Raw genomic sequence first — 13,295 nt, forward strand, 5'->3', positions numbered from 1 at the left:
GCGTCGGGACATTTAAACGGCGCGGAGCGGCGCGGGGCGGCCGGTGAGTGCCGGGAGCGGGCGGGGGGCTCGGGACGGGGCCCCCCTCCTCACCCCGAGGGGCTGGGCACGGAGAAGGGCCCGGAGCCGCTTCCCCGGGGGCTGTCGGGTGCTGCGAGCCCGGTGGCGGAGCCGTCCCGGCCGCCCTCCCCCCCCCCCCCCCCCCCCCCTCAGGTGGCTCCCTCAGGGGTGCGGGGCCTGGCCCTTAAGGGGGGGTCCAGGCAGGGCCCTCAGGAGCCCCCCACCAGGTTTTTGGGGGAGTTGTGGGGATGGGGTCAGCGTGGGGGGGCTCCTGGGGCTCCACAGCCAGCCTGGAGCCCCCCCACTGCCCCTATAGGTGCTCCTTGCCCCCCTCTGCCCTCCCTCCCTGCCCTGGGTGGCTGCCCTTGGGAAGCAAATAGCCCAAATGTGATGTGCAGGGGGTGACCCCCCCCTTTTTTATGTCTGTGCTCCATTTACGTGGCTAACGCTGTGGAGGCGAGAGGCAGGTGTTTGCTCTTTGGTGGTAGATAAAGGTGGCAAACTGCTGTCCGCCCCAGCCCGTGTTTGGAGAGTAGGCTCGCAGGCCCTCGTCAATGTTATCTGCCTCTGCTCGGCTGGCAGCTGGCGAAGGTGACGTTAGAAAGAGGGCCCCGCCGGAGACCTCCCCGCGAGAGGGTTTTGTAACAGCAGGTCAGTCTCTGAGAAGAGTTTAGCTATTGGCCAGCGCCGATGGAAAATCTTAGGAGCGAGAAGCACAAACCACACAAAGAATTTTTCCTATTGATTCAGGGATTTTTAATTTCTGCTTTGTATTGTGAAGGCTATTCACATCCGTGCTCAATTACTTCAGCAAATCGAGGCGTAACACGCGCTGCTTCGCTGGAAGGGCCAGAGCAGGCAGCGAGGAGGAGGAGGCAGCTCCACAACCCTTCATCTCCGCCAGGTGCCCCGTTCCCAGGCAGTGTGTGTCCACAAGAGGCTGCGTGGGGGCTCGTCCTCCGTGCAGCTGCAGCACAAGGGAGCTGAGAGCTGGCTGAGGGCGAAGAAAAATTCCACCATGGTGGGAGTAAGGAAGGGAACATAAATTTCTCTTCTGCTGAACTCTGCGTTCTGTCCTGCCAACGCTCCTGTGCTCGGAGAAGCGAAGAAAGAAAGGTTTCATGGGCAGTGTCCTTTAGTTTAGCTCTGAGCCCGGTGCCTTTCAGTTTTGGCGTAGAAAAGGTGACAGCGCGGCCTCGAAGTTCTCACTGTAACAGCTGGGGTGAAATTCAGCTGTTCAGCTTCAAACGTGCCTTGAAGGGAAACAGGCATTTTTATGGAGCCCTGCAGGAGACAACAATTGCACTGGTGTACATTAACCGTGTATTTTATATTCCTCTTTGGTGTTAGGTACAGCAGAGATCATTGATATGTCCTATCTGCGCTTATAATTTACATTAATAGGAGCTGAGGACAATTTACTAGATTGTTTCACTCCGAAAGCTTAAAAGCTAAAGCAGCTCAAAGGGGATTGAAAGCCTGATCTACTTAAGCTCCGTACTCATGCTGCAAAGGTGGAGGGCATAACATCCCCTGCAGAAACGGGGGCGAAACGGAACGGGAGCCAGTGTGTCGCTGAGAATCACTAAGAATTACGGCCTCTTGCAAGGTTCTTAGTGGTGTGAGGGAGTTTAGTTTATATCAGTCACAGGGGGAACGAGTTTTTGGCAAGAAAGACAGGCTGAAATGGTCAGTGTTGGTTTTCGGAGCACATGTTCTGTATAATCCACTAGAGTTCCCCACTGTGCAGGTGAGCTAAGAAGCGATACCTGATTTTTACCGCAACCTGTAGGTACCTCAGTGAGGCTGCAGTTATTTTCGAAGGCTTCAAGTTGGACATGACAAGGTTTTAGTTCTGATAACCACAGCACTGGCACATCTGGCAGCCTGTCAGTTGCTCCCTTAATTTAGCTGGGCTGTTGAAAGGCAAGGACGGGAGGATTAAAGGAATCAGTCATATTTGGGGTGTCAGCACTGGGACAAAAGTCCCCGTTTTGTGAGGCTTGTGGGCAGCTATGGCTTGCAGGCTGTGGACACTCGGTTACCAACAGTGGCTTGGTACAGGGCAGGTGTTGGCTGCAGCGTGAAACCCCATCCCCGCAGCGGAGCAGTTTATCACCCTGTGGGATTTCTGTGAAGGCCAACACGTTCTCACTCACTAAACATTTGCCTCTTATAGCGTAGGCAATTATTTGTCATTCTGTTTCGAGAAAATGACCCTTCTTTTCCCCTGTGTTTGTTTATAACTCTGAAGTCTGGCCCTTTGCTGCGCTATGGATCCTCAGGGGCACGTGCGAAGCGCTTCTGCCCAAGGTGCCAAGGAAGGAGTAAGCAAGCCCGCCGTGCCGCAGAAGAACGCGTACGCTCGGCTCGTGCAGAAGCACCACAGCGGCCGATTCCGGTCCTACATGAATCACGTCGCGCAGAAAATGCAGCTGGAAGACGGCACCTGCAACGACCTCAGCTTGGACCTGGACCCACCCCTGAGGAGAGGACTGGCGAAGGAGAACCTGGCCAGGAACGGGTTGAAAGCGCACAGCTATTCGCCAGGCAGAGCGCCTCACCTGGAACAGCCCGTGCCTGGGGGATTGGAGAACGAGAAATCCGTCCTCAACAGGTGTTCTCATCGAAAAAATGCCAACGTTCACCTAGAAGGAGACTTGGAGGCGGAGGAAGACTGCTACGTGCACCAGCGTGGAGCTGCAGGCGACTTGTTAAACGCGAGCGACGCCCCAGGTGGGAGAGCGTCGACCGGCCCGAGGCACGGCGCAGCTCTGCAGAGGTCGTCTGGTTCTGACGAGAAGGATGAGGAGGACACGTGGAGGAAGAAACACAAGAAACGAGGCAGGTGTCCTGCCAACACGGACCCGGCAGCTGGGCACTCGGGGACTGAGCAGTCTGGCGGGGATGTGCTGGCAGCAAATGCCAGGAAAAGCAGTCACTTGTCTGCAGGCCACGTCCACGGTGAGTTCGATCTAATGACCTGCTTGGTCCGTGTGCTGCAATTACCCTGGAATTGAATGTGATGGTTTAGTCATGAGGGAGTTAACGCGAGCCAGTTCTGCTCTGTCTGAGTTAGTCAGCCCTTAGTTACCTGGGGGTGGCTTCGTCCTGCTTTACAAGTCAGCCATGCTGCATGTGCAAATGGCTTCGTGTGGAGCCAGCCTGGCGCTGGCAGGGCCTGGTCCCCTGGCACAGGCTCTGTGAATGTGGCTGTGCTGCTTCCAGGACCAGCACAGGACTAGGAGAGCCCGATTTCTGTGGGGCAGGGTCCAAATTAATAAGGCTGCTGGATCTGAGCTGGCTCAAGGCGAAGTCACAGTTCCCTCTGCGTCGCTTCGTTGGATCTGGAGTGCTGCTTAGCCTCTGTAGAGCGTCCAAGCCTGTCTAATACTCAGGGGCTAAGATGCCTGTATAATATCTAATTCCTGATACAGGGTGTTGACTCTAGTAAATTTTACTGGTAGTAACAAAGAGAATACATCTTGCAATCGTACAGCGAGTGCCTCTTAAATGCAACGGTCAGGGCAAAAAGCCAACTTACAGAGATAAAATTCTTTATTAAAAAAAAAAAATTCACAGCATTTACAAGCAGCCGAAGCCAGGCAGTTTAAATTTGATCTCCTGATGTAATGGGTTAAAACTTCCTCTGAATGATATTTACGGTGAAATACTTGAAATAGCCTGATCTTATGAACTACTACTGGAGGAACTCATAAATGTCACTGCATTAAATTCTCTGTAACAAGTAGAAGAGATCAATTTCTCAGCTGGGTACGAGGGGCCCGAGGTCTATCACGTTTGGATTTGAAATCAAGTAAATGTTTAACTGAATCACTGGCAAATCTGTGCCCCATCAGTCAGGAGTGGCAAGTAATACGCTTTTTACAGGGCTTGCTGTATTTTTGGAGGCTGTGACAGCAGAATTATGTGCTAGATTATGTGCTAAAGTTGGTAAACTTTCATGAGTTCTTTCAAGACGAATCATAATTAGACACTTAACACAAGCAGATTGCTGACATTTATGGAAGAGCCTCATTTTTGGGAGGGTTTTTCTGGTATGTCTCATGGTAACAATTCTGTGCTTGTTACGCTGGCTGTAGTACGGGACTCGGCTGCCTTTTACCCTGCTGCGATCTAGTAGAGACTTACTTTTGGACAGTAGGGAAGAGCAGCTAAGAGATTCCATGCTGATGTTAATTAAGACTAGTTAGTTTGTTGGTGTGAGGTGCTGCACTTCTCAGAAATTGAATTTGACGCTGTGCCAGCTAATTGCACGGGTACGGCTGGTGGCCTGAGGTGCGGTCCCAGAGCTGTCCGAGCTGATCTAAATCAGGGCTGCTGTGGGTCCAGGCTGCCCTTCCTTCCATTCTCTTCCCTCTGCTGGTTCAGGGAATCAAAGCCAGCAGAAAACGACCTGCCAGGAGAAAAGTAAATAGCTTCTGCGGTGAAGCTTGCCTGCTGGTGGCACGGGCTGTCGCTTCTGTGGGAAGCCGTGACCTGATGGCACCTTGCCTGGAGGATCACCCTGATGGAAAGGGTCTGGGCACCTCTGTCCAGCTGTCACTCTGCTGTGAGAGCTGCGTGCTGCAGCCACTCCGTGCTAGATAGACGGGCTGCTCCCTGGAGACAGCCTTGCTTTAGGTGCTGCAGCTTTGAGAAGTGTCCTAAGGCTCGTCTGGTTTTCTTGGTTCCTCATCCAAAGTCAAGCCTGGCCCCTGGAGAGGGCATCAGGTCCTCCTGGAGTAAATGCAGGGCTTATGTCCAACGCATCACCAGATGTTGATGCACTAATCCTTGGTGAGGATTTCTGCAGGAATACGTGCATTGTAAATCTCACCAGCCACAAGGTTTTGTATTTTTAGTGTCCTTGCCACCCTGAAGGATCAAAGTAAACTTCTAAACCAACTCTGAAAGTTGGCCCGAATCAAGAAGTGTATTCAATGGGACATGTCTTTCATGGATTCATTCTGTTCAGAGCAAACTTCGGTGGTTTGTGCATTATTTTCTGTGATTCTTTGAAGCTGCTTTTTTAATTTCTGTCTTTCTGCTGTGAGAGAAGTGATGTGATCAACCCTTCCTACCCCTCCGGTATTAAGAAAACAGAAACACCTGTCTAAAGAGGAGAAGCATAAAAAGATATTTCAGTGGATCAGAAAGGCTGCCCACCACAAGTAGAGGAATCCCAAGTCTTAAGAAAATGCTTTTGTAAATCAAAAGTCCAGAAGACTTACAGCTGTAACAAAGAAAATGATAATTGTCTACGTGGATTTTCATTTAAAATAAAAGTACCCTGGCTTTCCGAAGTCAGCACCTGCAGTTCCCTCCTGCTTTTCTGGGAGTGAGGTTTACAACCCCTTTGAAAAGCAGCTATTTAGAAACTTGGTGTGGAGACCGAGAGCAGAAAATGTTGGCCATCGTGTGTTTGACCTCCCAGGTGGAAAATTCACACTGCGGGGAAGATTATTGGGAAATTATTTGCTTAAGTGACACCCTTCCTTTTCTTTTCCTTGCGTGCCTCCCGAGCCACCCTCCTGTGTAAGTTGAGACTGGTCACACTCCAGAACACTTGCAGGGGCATGAAAACAGTTTCCTGGGGAGGAAAGAAAGAGGAAAAAATAGATGTAATTTGATTCGGACAGATGTCTTTTCTGCTCAGTGTGAGTATATTTTAGTACTCCCGTTGAAGTGAAATAAAGGTTTAATGCAGGCGTTTAAGTAGAAGATCTCACACATCACAGTGCCAGATTAATATTTTCCCACTTCAAAGCTCGTCTGTTTCTCTTGATGCCGATATAAGTCAGATTCCTTTGCAGAGGCAGGTGTCTGGTTTGATCAGTTTAAATCAAGGCTTGTGAAACTCTGGGGGCAAGAATTGCTTCTGTCACAGCAGCGAGGCGTATCACCTTTTCAGCGGTGACATTTCCTCACAAATTAACTCTGCTGGGCTGTAGTAGGCTTACCAAAAGGCTCTTTGAGCTAATCTCAAAGCCAAGCATCCCTCTTTAGATTGCTTTGTTTCATTGTCCTCTTCTTAACAGCTCTTCAGCTCAGGTTTAGCTGTGGCCTAAAACTGAAAGCGCTAAAATTTAAGGAGGAGAAGGGCTGAAAAACCCCTTTGAGTGCTCTGTAGAAGGCTTCAGGCAGCGAGGAGCAGGTCCCTGTTGATGTCCTTCCAGTGGTGCAGCAGTTCCTGCGGCCCTGGGGGCAAGCAGAGAGGTTTGTGCAGCCCCAGCAAGTGCCACGGACCCTGGAGCTTGCTGCTGGCAATGTCCCTGCTAATTCCAACACCTTGTCTTATTTGGGGGAAAACCCTGAGGTATAAACTGGTCAGAATTGCTCTCTGGCTCTCCCAGAGGGAGCTTGCCTTGTTTACGATCCCCCTGGTGCTTTTCTCCGCTCACCCAGAAGCGAAGCCCACGAGTGCCTCTGGAGGGCTGCTTTGCAGGAGGAGCTCATTTGAAATTGCACTTGGTTTTATTCCCTGTCGTGATTGCCGTTGTCATTCCGCACTGTAAGGTCCCCAGCCCTGTCTTGGAGGACAGAAATAATTCTGCAGCAGGTAATTAGGAGGCTGACCATGGCAGTCCCTCCTGGCGTTGCAGATCGTGCCTGTTTTTACAGAGTGCTCCTCTGTCAGCCGCTCGTCCAGCTGTCCTGACATATCGCCCTTAAAAAGTAATGAATGGTGGGGGAAAAGGCTGACTTGGGAGCTCTGGCTTTGGGTGAACTTGAGGAGCAACATGCTTAAAACTTGCAAATAGCCCTGTCCTGGTGGGAGCTGTAATTAGCAAATGGAACCTGCCACTTATCAGCGAGGATGCTTCGTCACAGCAGGCTGAGACATCCTGTTACTCATGAGGCTGGCTCCTTCTGCACCAGGCCTGCTGTTTTTTCTTCAAATCACTCTTTTCCTCCACCTCGTCTGGTGCTCAGGAGGTGGTTTCCCAGCTGTGGAGCTGGGATGCAGGCTTAGAGAAGCATCATCTGGCTTTGTGCAGTTGTGTGTCCTCAGGATCTGCTGCATAGCTCCTACTGGCATGTGTCTGTGTATTTGTGTACGGGTCTCCTATAATTGCTGTAAGATGTTGCATTTCTCAGAGCTGCCTGAAAACAAAGCATACCAGAGGCTTTGTAAAAATCCCAAAATAACTTTGTGGGATGAAGCAAGAAATGCAGATTGAAGCAACACACCAAAATGCATGTGGGTACCCCTGCGCCTCGTTTTCGTCTCTGTTCGGAGAAATTCAGGATCCGTCCTCTCCTACATGGCCAATTTATTTTTCCTTGGTTAAGAGATGTCTCTGCTGTGACAGCATGCCCCTTGCCTGCTTTCCTGCTTTTGGGGCTTTCAGCAGAAAGTCCTGCTGAGCTCCCACTGGCTTTGTAGTTTTTAAGCTTCTGTACCAAGAGCTAAACTTTGCTCTTCTTTTGGAGCTTTTCCACCTCTCCCTGCCCCAGCTCCTCAGCGTTGTGCAGAGATTTAGCGGAGGTTGTCACCATCTGGATTGCCCAAAGAGCTTTGCGTTGGGAGCTCTGGGTTTGAACCACCCTTGTCTGAAAGGTGGCACAGTGGTGGAGCTCACCTGGGGTTCACTGTAGGAGACCAGCAGTCTGCCTTGCTGCATATAGGCACAGATCGCAGCTCCAACCTCTGCGAGCATAATTGCTGTGAAGCCTCCTGTTCTGAAGTTTCTTAAACCATAACGAAGCAGAAAATCAGTCAAAAGCGTCACTTTATATTATGATGCTTATAGATTTTCATCTCATGCGATTTCCCTGCTTTTTTTTCCCTCAGTCTCCAATCCTTTAGGGTCTTTGGGTGTTAAGATTTCCCTAACAAAAAGTTCCCTTAACAGAACGTCTTTCATGAAGTCCTCTGGGTTGTTTTCTGTTTTTTTTGATCAAAGGCTCTAAGGGTTTTCCCACTTCAATCCGGCATTAGTCATCAAAATCTCTTTTCAGACAGACCACTGCCTGATGTTTCTGTCATAAAAGAGCTCAAAACCCCCCTTTTTCTTGAGGACAGAAGCGCTGATTCTTTCTGCAGCATCTGTCTGTCACATGCCGGTGGTTGAGATTTGTATGGCTGCTAAGTGAAACTTCGTCTGAAATACCTGTGATGCATCACGTTATTGGTGAGTCCTTTAGAACAAGCCCTGTTTTAGTAGGGGCAGGAAGGCTGCGGCCGCTTTCTGAGTTCATGTGCTCCTCAGCCTGTTTGTGGGGGAACGCTGCTGATAGTCTGCTGGTCTGCTGGAAAAATCCCCCCAAAAAACACACCAAAGATCAAGTGTCTGCGTAAGAGAAGTGCCCTCCGAAGGTGGGTGCAGGGGGATCTTTGGGAACGCCATCCCCCGATCACGCTCAGTTTCAAAGGACGTCAGGAGCTGCAAGGGCTGAGAGGGGGGCGGCTGTCGGTGCTGAAAGCTGGGGTGGCACAGGACGCTGGTGCTCCTTTGAAGGCTGATCGCTCTGAAATGAGTTCAGATTTTTCAGATACGCCGTCTCCAGCTGTACCTGCTGCCGTCCTCCTTGGGAAGAAGACCCCCACCGACCGCCAGGTAGCCTCCTGCAGCTGCCCTCACAAAAAGCTTTGATGTGGTAGGCACCTTGCCTGTCTGCCAGCGTCAGCAGCCCCCCGAGAGGGAACAGCCAGCTCCTGGGTCACGGCATGCTTTGTCTGAGACCGTGCAAGATTCCCGTGGCCCCTTCTGATTTACTGTTTGTCTGATGCTTGGCATTTATTTGCCCGGGCTGTGATATTTAACCAGCTTGGGCAGCTTCCACAGAGGAGTGTCTCTGGCAAGCAGGCTGGTGTTTAGCGTCGTAGCTTGAAAAAAAAACCCAACGATTGTTGCTGTTGGATGGAGTTGTTGTGTTTGTGGCTGCAACCCTGACATTTGCAAGGTTCAGCACAGGTGAAGGAAATGTCTTGGAATGGCTTTCCTGCAGGCTCGATGGGCACAGCTGATCAAGAAATACCGGGCTTAATAAGATGCCAAAATCCCAGGGCTTTTGTCTTGCCATCATCCAATGCAGCACATTTTGTATTTGCCTTTGTTTCTCTGCTGGAGCTTTGAAGGAAAAACGATAGTTGGGAAACCTTGCAAGGCAAATTTCAGAGCGTCGCTTTTTAGCGGCGAGCCTTCCAGTTCTTGCGTGGAGGAATTCAGAGCTCAAGAATGCTGCTATCTCCCTATCTGGCACCCGTAAATGTGAGCCAGCGATGGAGCAAAGGCTGCAGAATCAGCTCAATAAATGGAGAATGCTGGTTGCTGTGGAAATCTCTTAAATGCAGCTAATCTTGCCAAGTCTAATGTAGTGTTTAGGTGATGTTAATCATCGTAATAGGATATGGGAGGGAAGGGAAAGCTGGATTTACTGTATTGCCCCATCTGAGAAGCACTGGAGAGATAGGATGCTCCTTTCTCTAATGGTTCAGCAACGTCATCGCGAACATAAATTTGGGCTGCTTTTGATAGGAAAAATGCTGCATTCCTGAAGCTTGTGCAACGAGCATTTTTGGCTAACATCAGCTCTAGTATGTGAGTTAATATCTGATGCATCCTCTCCTGGGGAGATGAGATCCTGCCGTGTAGAGTCTGTGGGTTTGGGTTCCCATCTGATAATCGCTGTCTGTGCCCGTCACCAGAGCCCTGAGCGCGCCGAGCTGCAGCGGGACCAAATTCTGGGGCAGGAGCCCTCACATCCAGCAGCAAAGCCTTTATCTCCCTGCAGCAGCATCCTTCACGTGCCGGTGTTCATCAGCAGAGATGCTTCTTACTGTTGACTTGCTTTTTTAGACTGTTTTTTCCTTCTCTAGCTCCAATCTCTGAAATTAGGCGTCCATCGTGTAGCTCAGACTACTGGGTCTGTCCGCGTGATGTCACTCCCAGGAAAAAAACCCACAGTGGGTGACTCCAGGAATTGATTTTAAATTTTAATTAGTTTTCAAACCGTTATTCAACTTTGTCATCGTTTTCTGTAGCCAAGGTTGTGTTGAGTTCCCTCGGTGTCAGTTCCTTCTGGGCTGGAGCTTGGTAGAATCACAGCCTGGGTGTAATGGCTTGGGAGCTGCTCGGCTGCACTAATTACCAGTTCTCAATTTATAGCCGCGTTTACCAACAGGTGTGGCCGGTTCCTACAGGGTTGCGTTCTGCCCTGTGCTGTTTCATACTTCTGTCCGTGATCAGGAAGAAACCACGCCAGCATGGCCAAGAGTTTCTTGGGAGCGTTGAGTAATGGGGGCGGTCACTGGCAGCAGGCAGAAGAAAATCCATGTCCCGGGCCTGCGCAGAGCCATGCGAGCGGTGTGAGGAGCCCAGTGTGGGAAGCAACAGCTTGGAAAAAAAAAAAAAGTTTGGAGCTTTTTGATGGATTCATCAGCTGAACATCCCCCTCCTGTGAAATGTGGCCAAGAGGGTAATGTACGAGCATAGGAATTGCAAGATGGAGTAGGGGCTGCGTGTGTCTTTGGCACGGCAGCAGCAGCAGCTTCGGGAGCTCTGCGTCCTGTGGTGATGCCCTCTGTTTGGGGAGGATGGTGATGAATTGATGAATACTCCGAGGAGGGCCACGAGGAAGATTAAAACGCCGGGATCACGAGTGACTGATGTGAGGAACCCTGCTTTACTTATCAAAGAGATGCTTGGGGGAAGGGAGCTCTCAGCAAATTGCCTACATGGGGAACAGATGTTCAATAATAGGCTACTCAGTTGAGCGGATTATGATATAATGCATCTGAGGCTAAACAAATCCAGGCTGGAAATAAAGCACAATTTAGCAGGGAGGGTAAATGACCACTGGAACGGTTTTACCAAGGCTTATGCGATGCGGGCTCTTGCTGGCACGTTTAAAAGCCTTGATAAGAAACGCTCCCCACCCACACCCCAAAGCGTGCTGCAGTTCAAACACGACTTAATTTCGGAAAGCCCTCTGTCCTCTGCTATCCACGGGGTCAGCCAGCCACACACCCCAATCAGCTCTGGCCTCTTCAGACCATCTCCAAACCATCTTTACCTCGGGTCCTGAGGCAGGACATGCGCTTTGCAGCAGCCATCAGCAGCTGATTGTGATTCCTCTGCAGGCCCTGCTACTGCCCAGCTCTCCAAATGCTGCTTGTGGCTCCCGTGGCCGGCGTGTTGGTGGCCAGCCCTCGCCCTCCCACCTCCAGCCCCTGCTCCACGAGGTGCTGTGGGCTGCATGTCCCTAACTCCCTCTTGTGGGGAAATCCAGGCTGTGGAGAGCTGTAGCTTGGCTGGGGCAGGATGGAAAAGATGCTGGGATCCACCGCGTAAAATGATGTCTTCGGCGACAAAAATGAAGACTTGCAGGGTGCTGAAGGAAGATGTCAACGCTGCAACCCCCAGATGTATGGGGCAGCTCATGCCTTGGAGACTACGTCCGGCTTTCTATAGATAAAAGCTGGCAGCAATAATGCATTTTGTTCCGTTTGTATGTTTTTTAAATGTTTTTTTTTTTCTTCCACAATACTAAGGGCCATGAACTCCGTACTTAATACATCAAGCGGGCAGCACGGGGAATGGTTCCTCAGCAGGTTGTTTTATTCTGCAGCACATACGGTAACCTCGGGATATGCATGGAGCTGAAAGCAGTCCTTTCATTTTCGGCTGTTAACATCTCCTAGTGCATTAGCACCTCCCGACAGGTGCCTTTCAAAGCCTCTTGACTTCTTCTGATCTTCGAGGAGCTCGCTTGAAGCCCGGGGAAATCAAAGGGAGAACTTCCGCGATATTATGTTTTCGAAGCGTTTTTTTTTTTTCTTGAAGCGTTGAAGGAGCCTGTTCGCGTTGTAGCTGGACGAAACAAAGAGCCAAATGTCTTGTGGAAGACTATTTGGGCGAAGGGAAGGATTGGGGGCCGTGGAAGCAGCCCTGACCCACATCCCGAGGCAGGAGTGGAAGCCTGGAGGAGCGCAGTCATCAGGCGGGGTAAGGTGGTGAGGAGGTCACAGGCAGGGTGGAGCAGGTTCACAGAGAGTCCTGAAAACCAGAAGAGCTGTATCCCCTCCCTGACAACGCCGCTGAGCTGCCGCACGCAGCTGGAGCACAGTAACTATTTTGATAAACTTTTAGTCTATTGCTACTAAATGAGTTTCGTCACCAACCCCCAGTTCAGAGCCTGGAATGGTTTCTTTGGCTCTCGCGCTCGTAGTATTCCTACAACACAAACCTCGCTGAGGAATTGGATAAAGCTGCAATTACTGCCTGAGTTACCGAAGGCAGAGTCTTGCAGGCATGAGGATGCTTGGAAGTGTTTTGCGAGAGGAAGCACGGCGTCGCGGGCACATGATCTTGGCAGGCGGGAGCAGTTTCCACAGCATTGTTTTCTGCAGCAGAAAGAATCCATTGTGCATTTTTCTTCACTTCATTTTTTTTTTTTTTTTTTTTTTTTCCCCTCAGAGCACGGGCCCTTTCAGAAAGCCAAAGTCAGCAACACCATTTTTCATTTTCCCTAGGTCCATATTGAAACCGAAGGGCGTACAACACAATAGCTGCGACTAAGCCCGTGCAGCTTAAAGCAAAGCAGCGGTGGCAACGGGAGCTTCCCACCATGCAGAGTGAGCTGGGCACGAGTCTGGAAATGTGCTGCTGTCTCTGCTCCTCTCTCCTTTGTATCCATGCATGTGCCACTTCGTTTTTTGCTACCTCCGTCTCTCAGTGGGGATGTTTCATCCTCGGTGGCGTGTTCCAGGGTGTGAATTTTTACAGCCACCTGCAGTGGTGTGGTCACCTCCAGCAGCAGCTTGTGGCCCTGTGAGTTCAAACCAAACAGCCTGTGGTTCTCCAGCCTGTTGGTCACCGGCTGGGGTGCAGGACACTTTGACCCCACGGGGCCAGGATTCCCTTTGTGCTTTTTCCTTCCACCCTTATGTGCAGATTTTGGCAGACTTCCTGCCGAAAATATTGGGAGAATCACCCTTTCCAGGGAGGCAGGACGAGAGCATGCTCCAGCTTTGTTCCCGGGTGTGCAGATGGCCGATGGTTGGACCACATCCCGGCACATTAGCGCGGTCGTGCTGGTGGGTGAGCTGCTGGCCAGCATGGCCGGGGCTGCTCTTACTAGTGACCAGTTGGGCTGCTGCTGCAGAAACTGGTTTGCTTTGAATGGCTTCTGAAATCATGTTTCAGAGGTGTGAGCACGGGCTGTCTTCTCGCTTTGTTTTGATTTGTCTAGACTCTGGGAAGCTTGGGTTTCTGCCGTGGCTGGGC

General features: G+C 50.8%; 1 protein-coding gene across 2 annotated transcripts in view; it reads left to right on the forward strand.

Annotated features, from left to right (window-relative positions):
• The window catches only part of DIS3L2 (DIS3 like 3'-5' exoribonuclease 2), a 189,010-nt gene continuing 175,715 nt past the window's right edge, over positions 1–13,295 (forward strand). Inside the window, exons 1-2 of one of the 2 annotated variants that reach the window (XM_084292240.1) lie at positions 1–43; positions 2,315–3,024. In XM_084292240.1, coding sequence (XP_084148366.1) covers positions 2,334–3,024 — 691 coding nt within the window. In that variant the 5' untranslated portion in view covers positions 1–43; positions 2,315–2,333. Of the gene's footprint in view, positions 44–694; positions 712–2,314; positions 3,025–13,295 lie in introns of those variants that run through there. The other variant, XM_084292241.1, reaches the window with a different exon arrangement.

The sequence above is a fragment of the Netta rufina genome (assembly GCF_964035555.1).
Source record: "Netta rufina genome assembly, chromosome: 9".
Taxonomy (NCBI): Eukaryota; Metazoa; Chordata; class Aves; order Anseriformes; family Anatidae; genus Netta; species Netta rufina.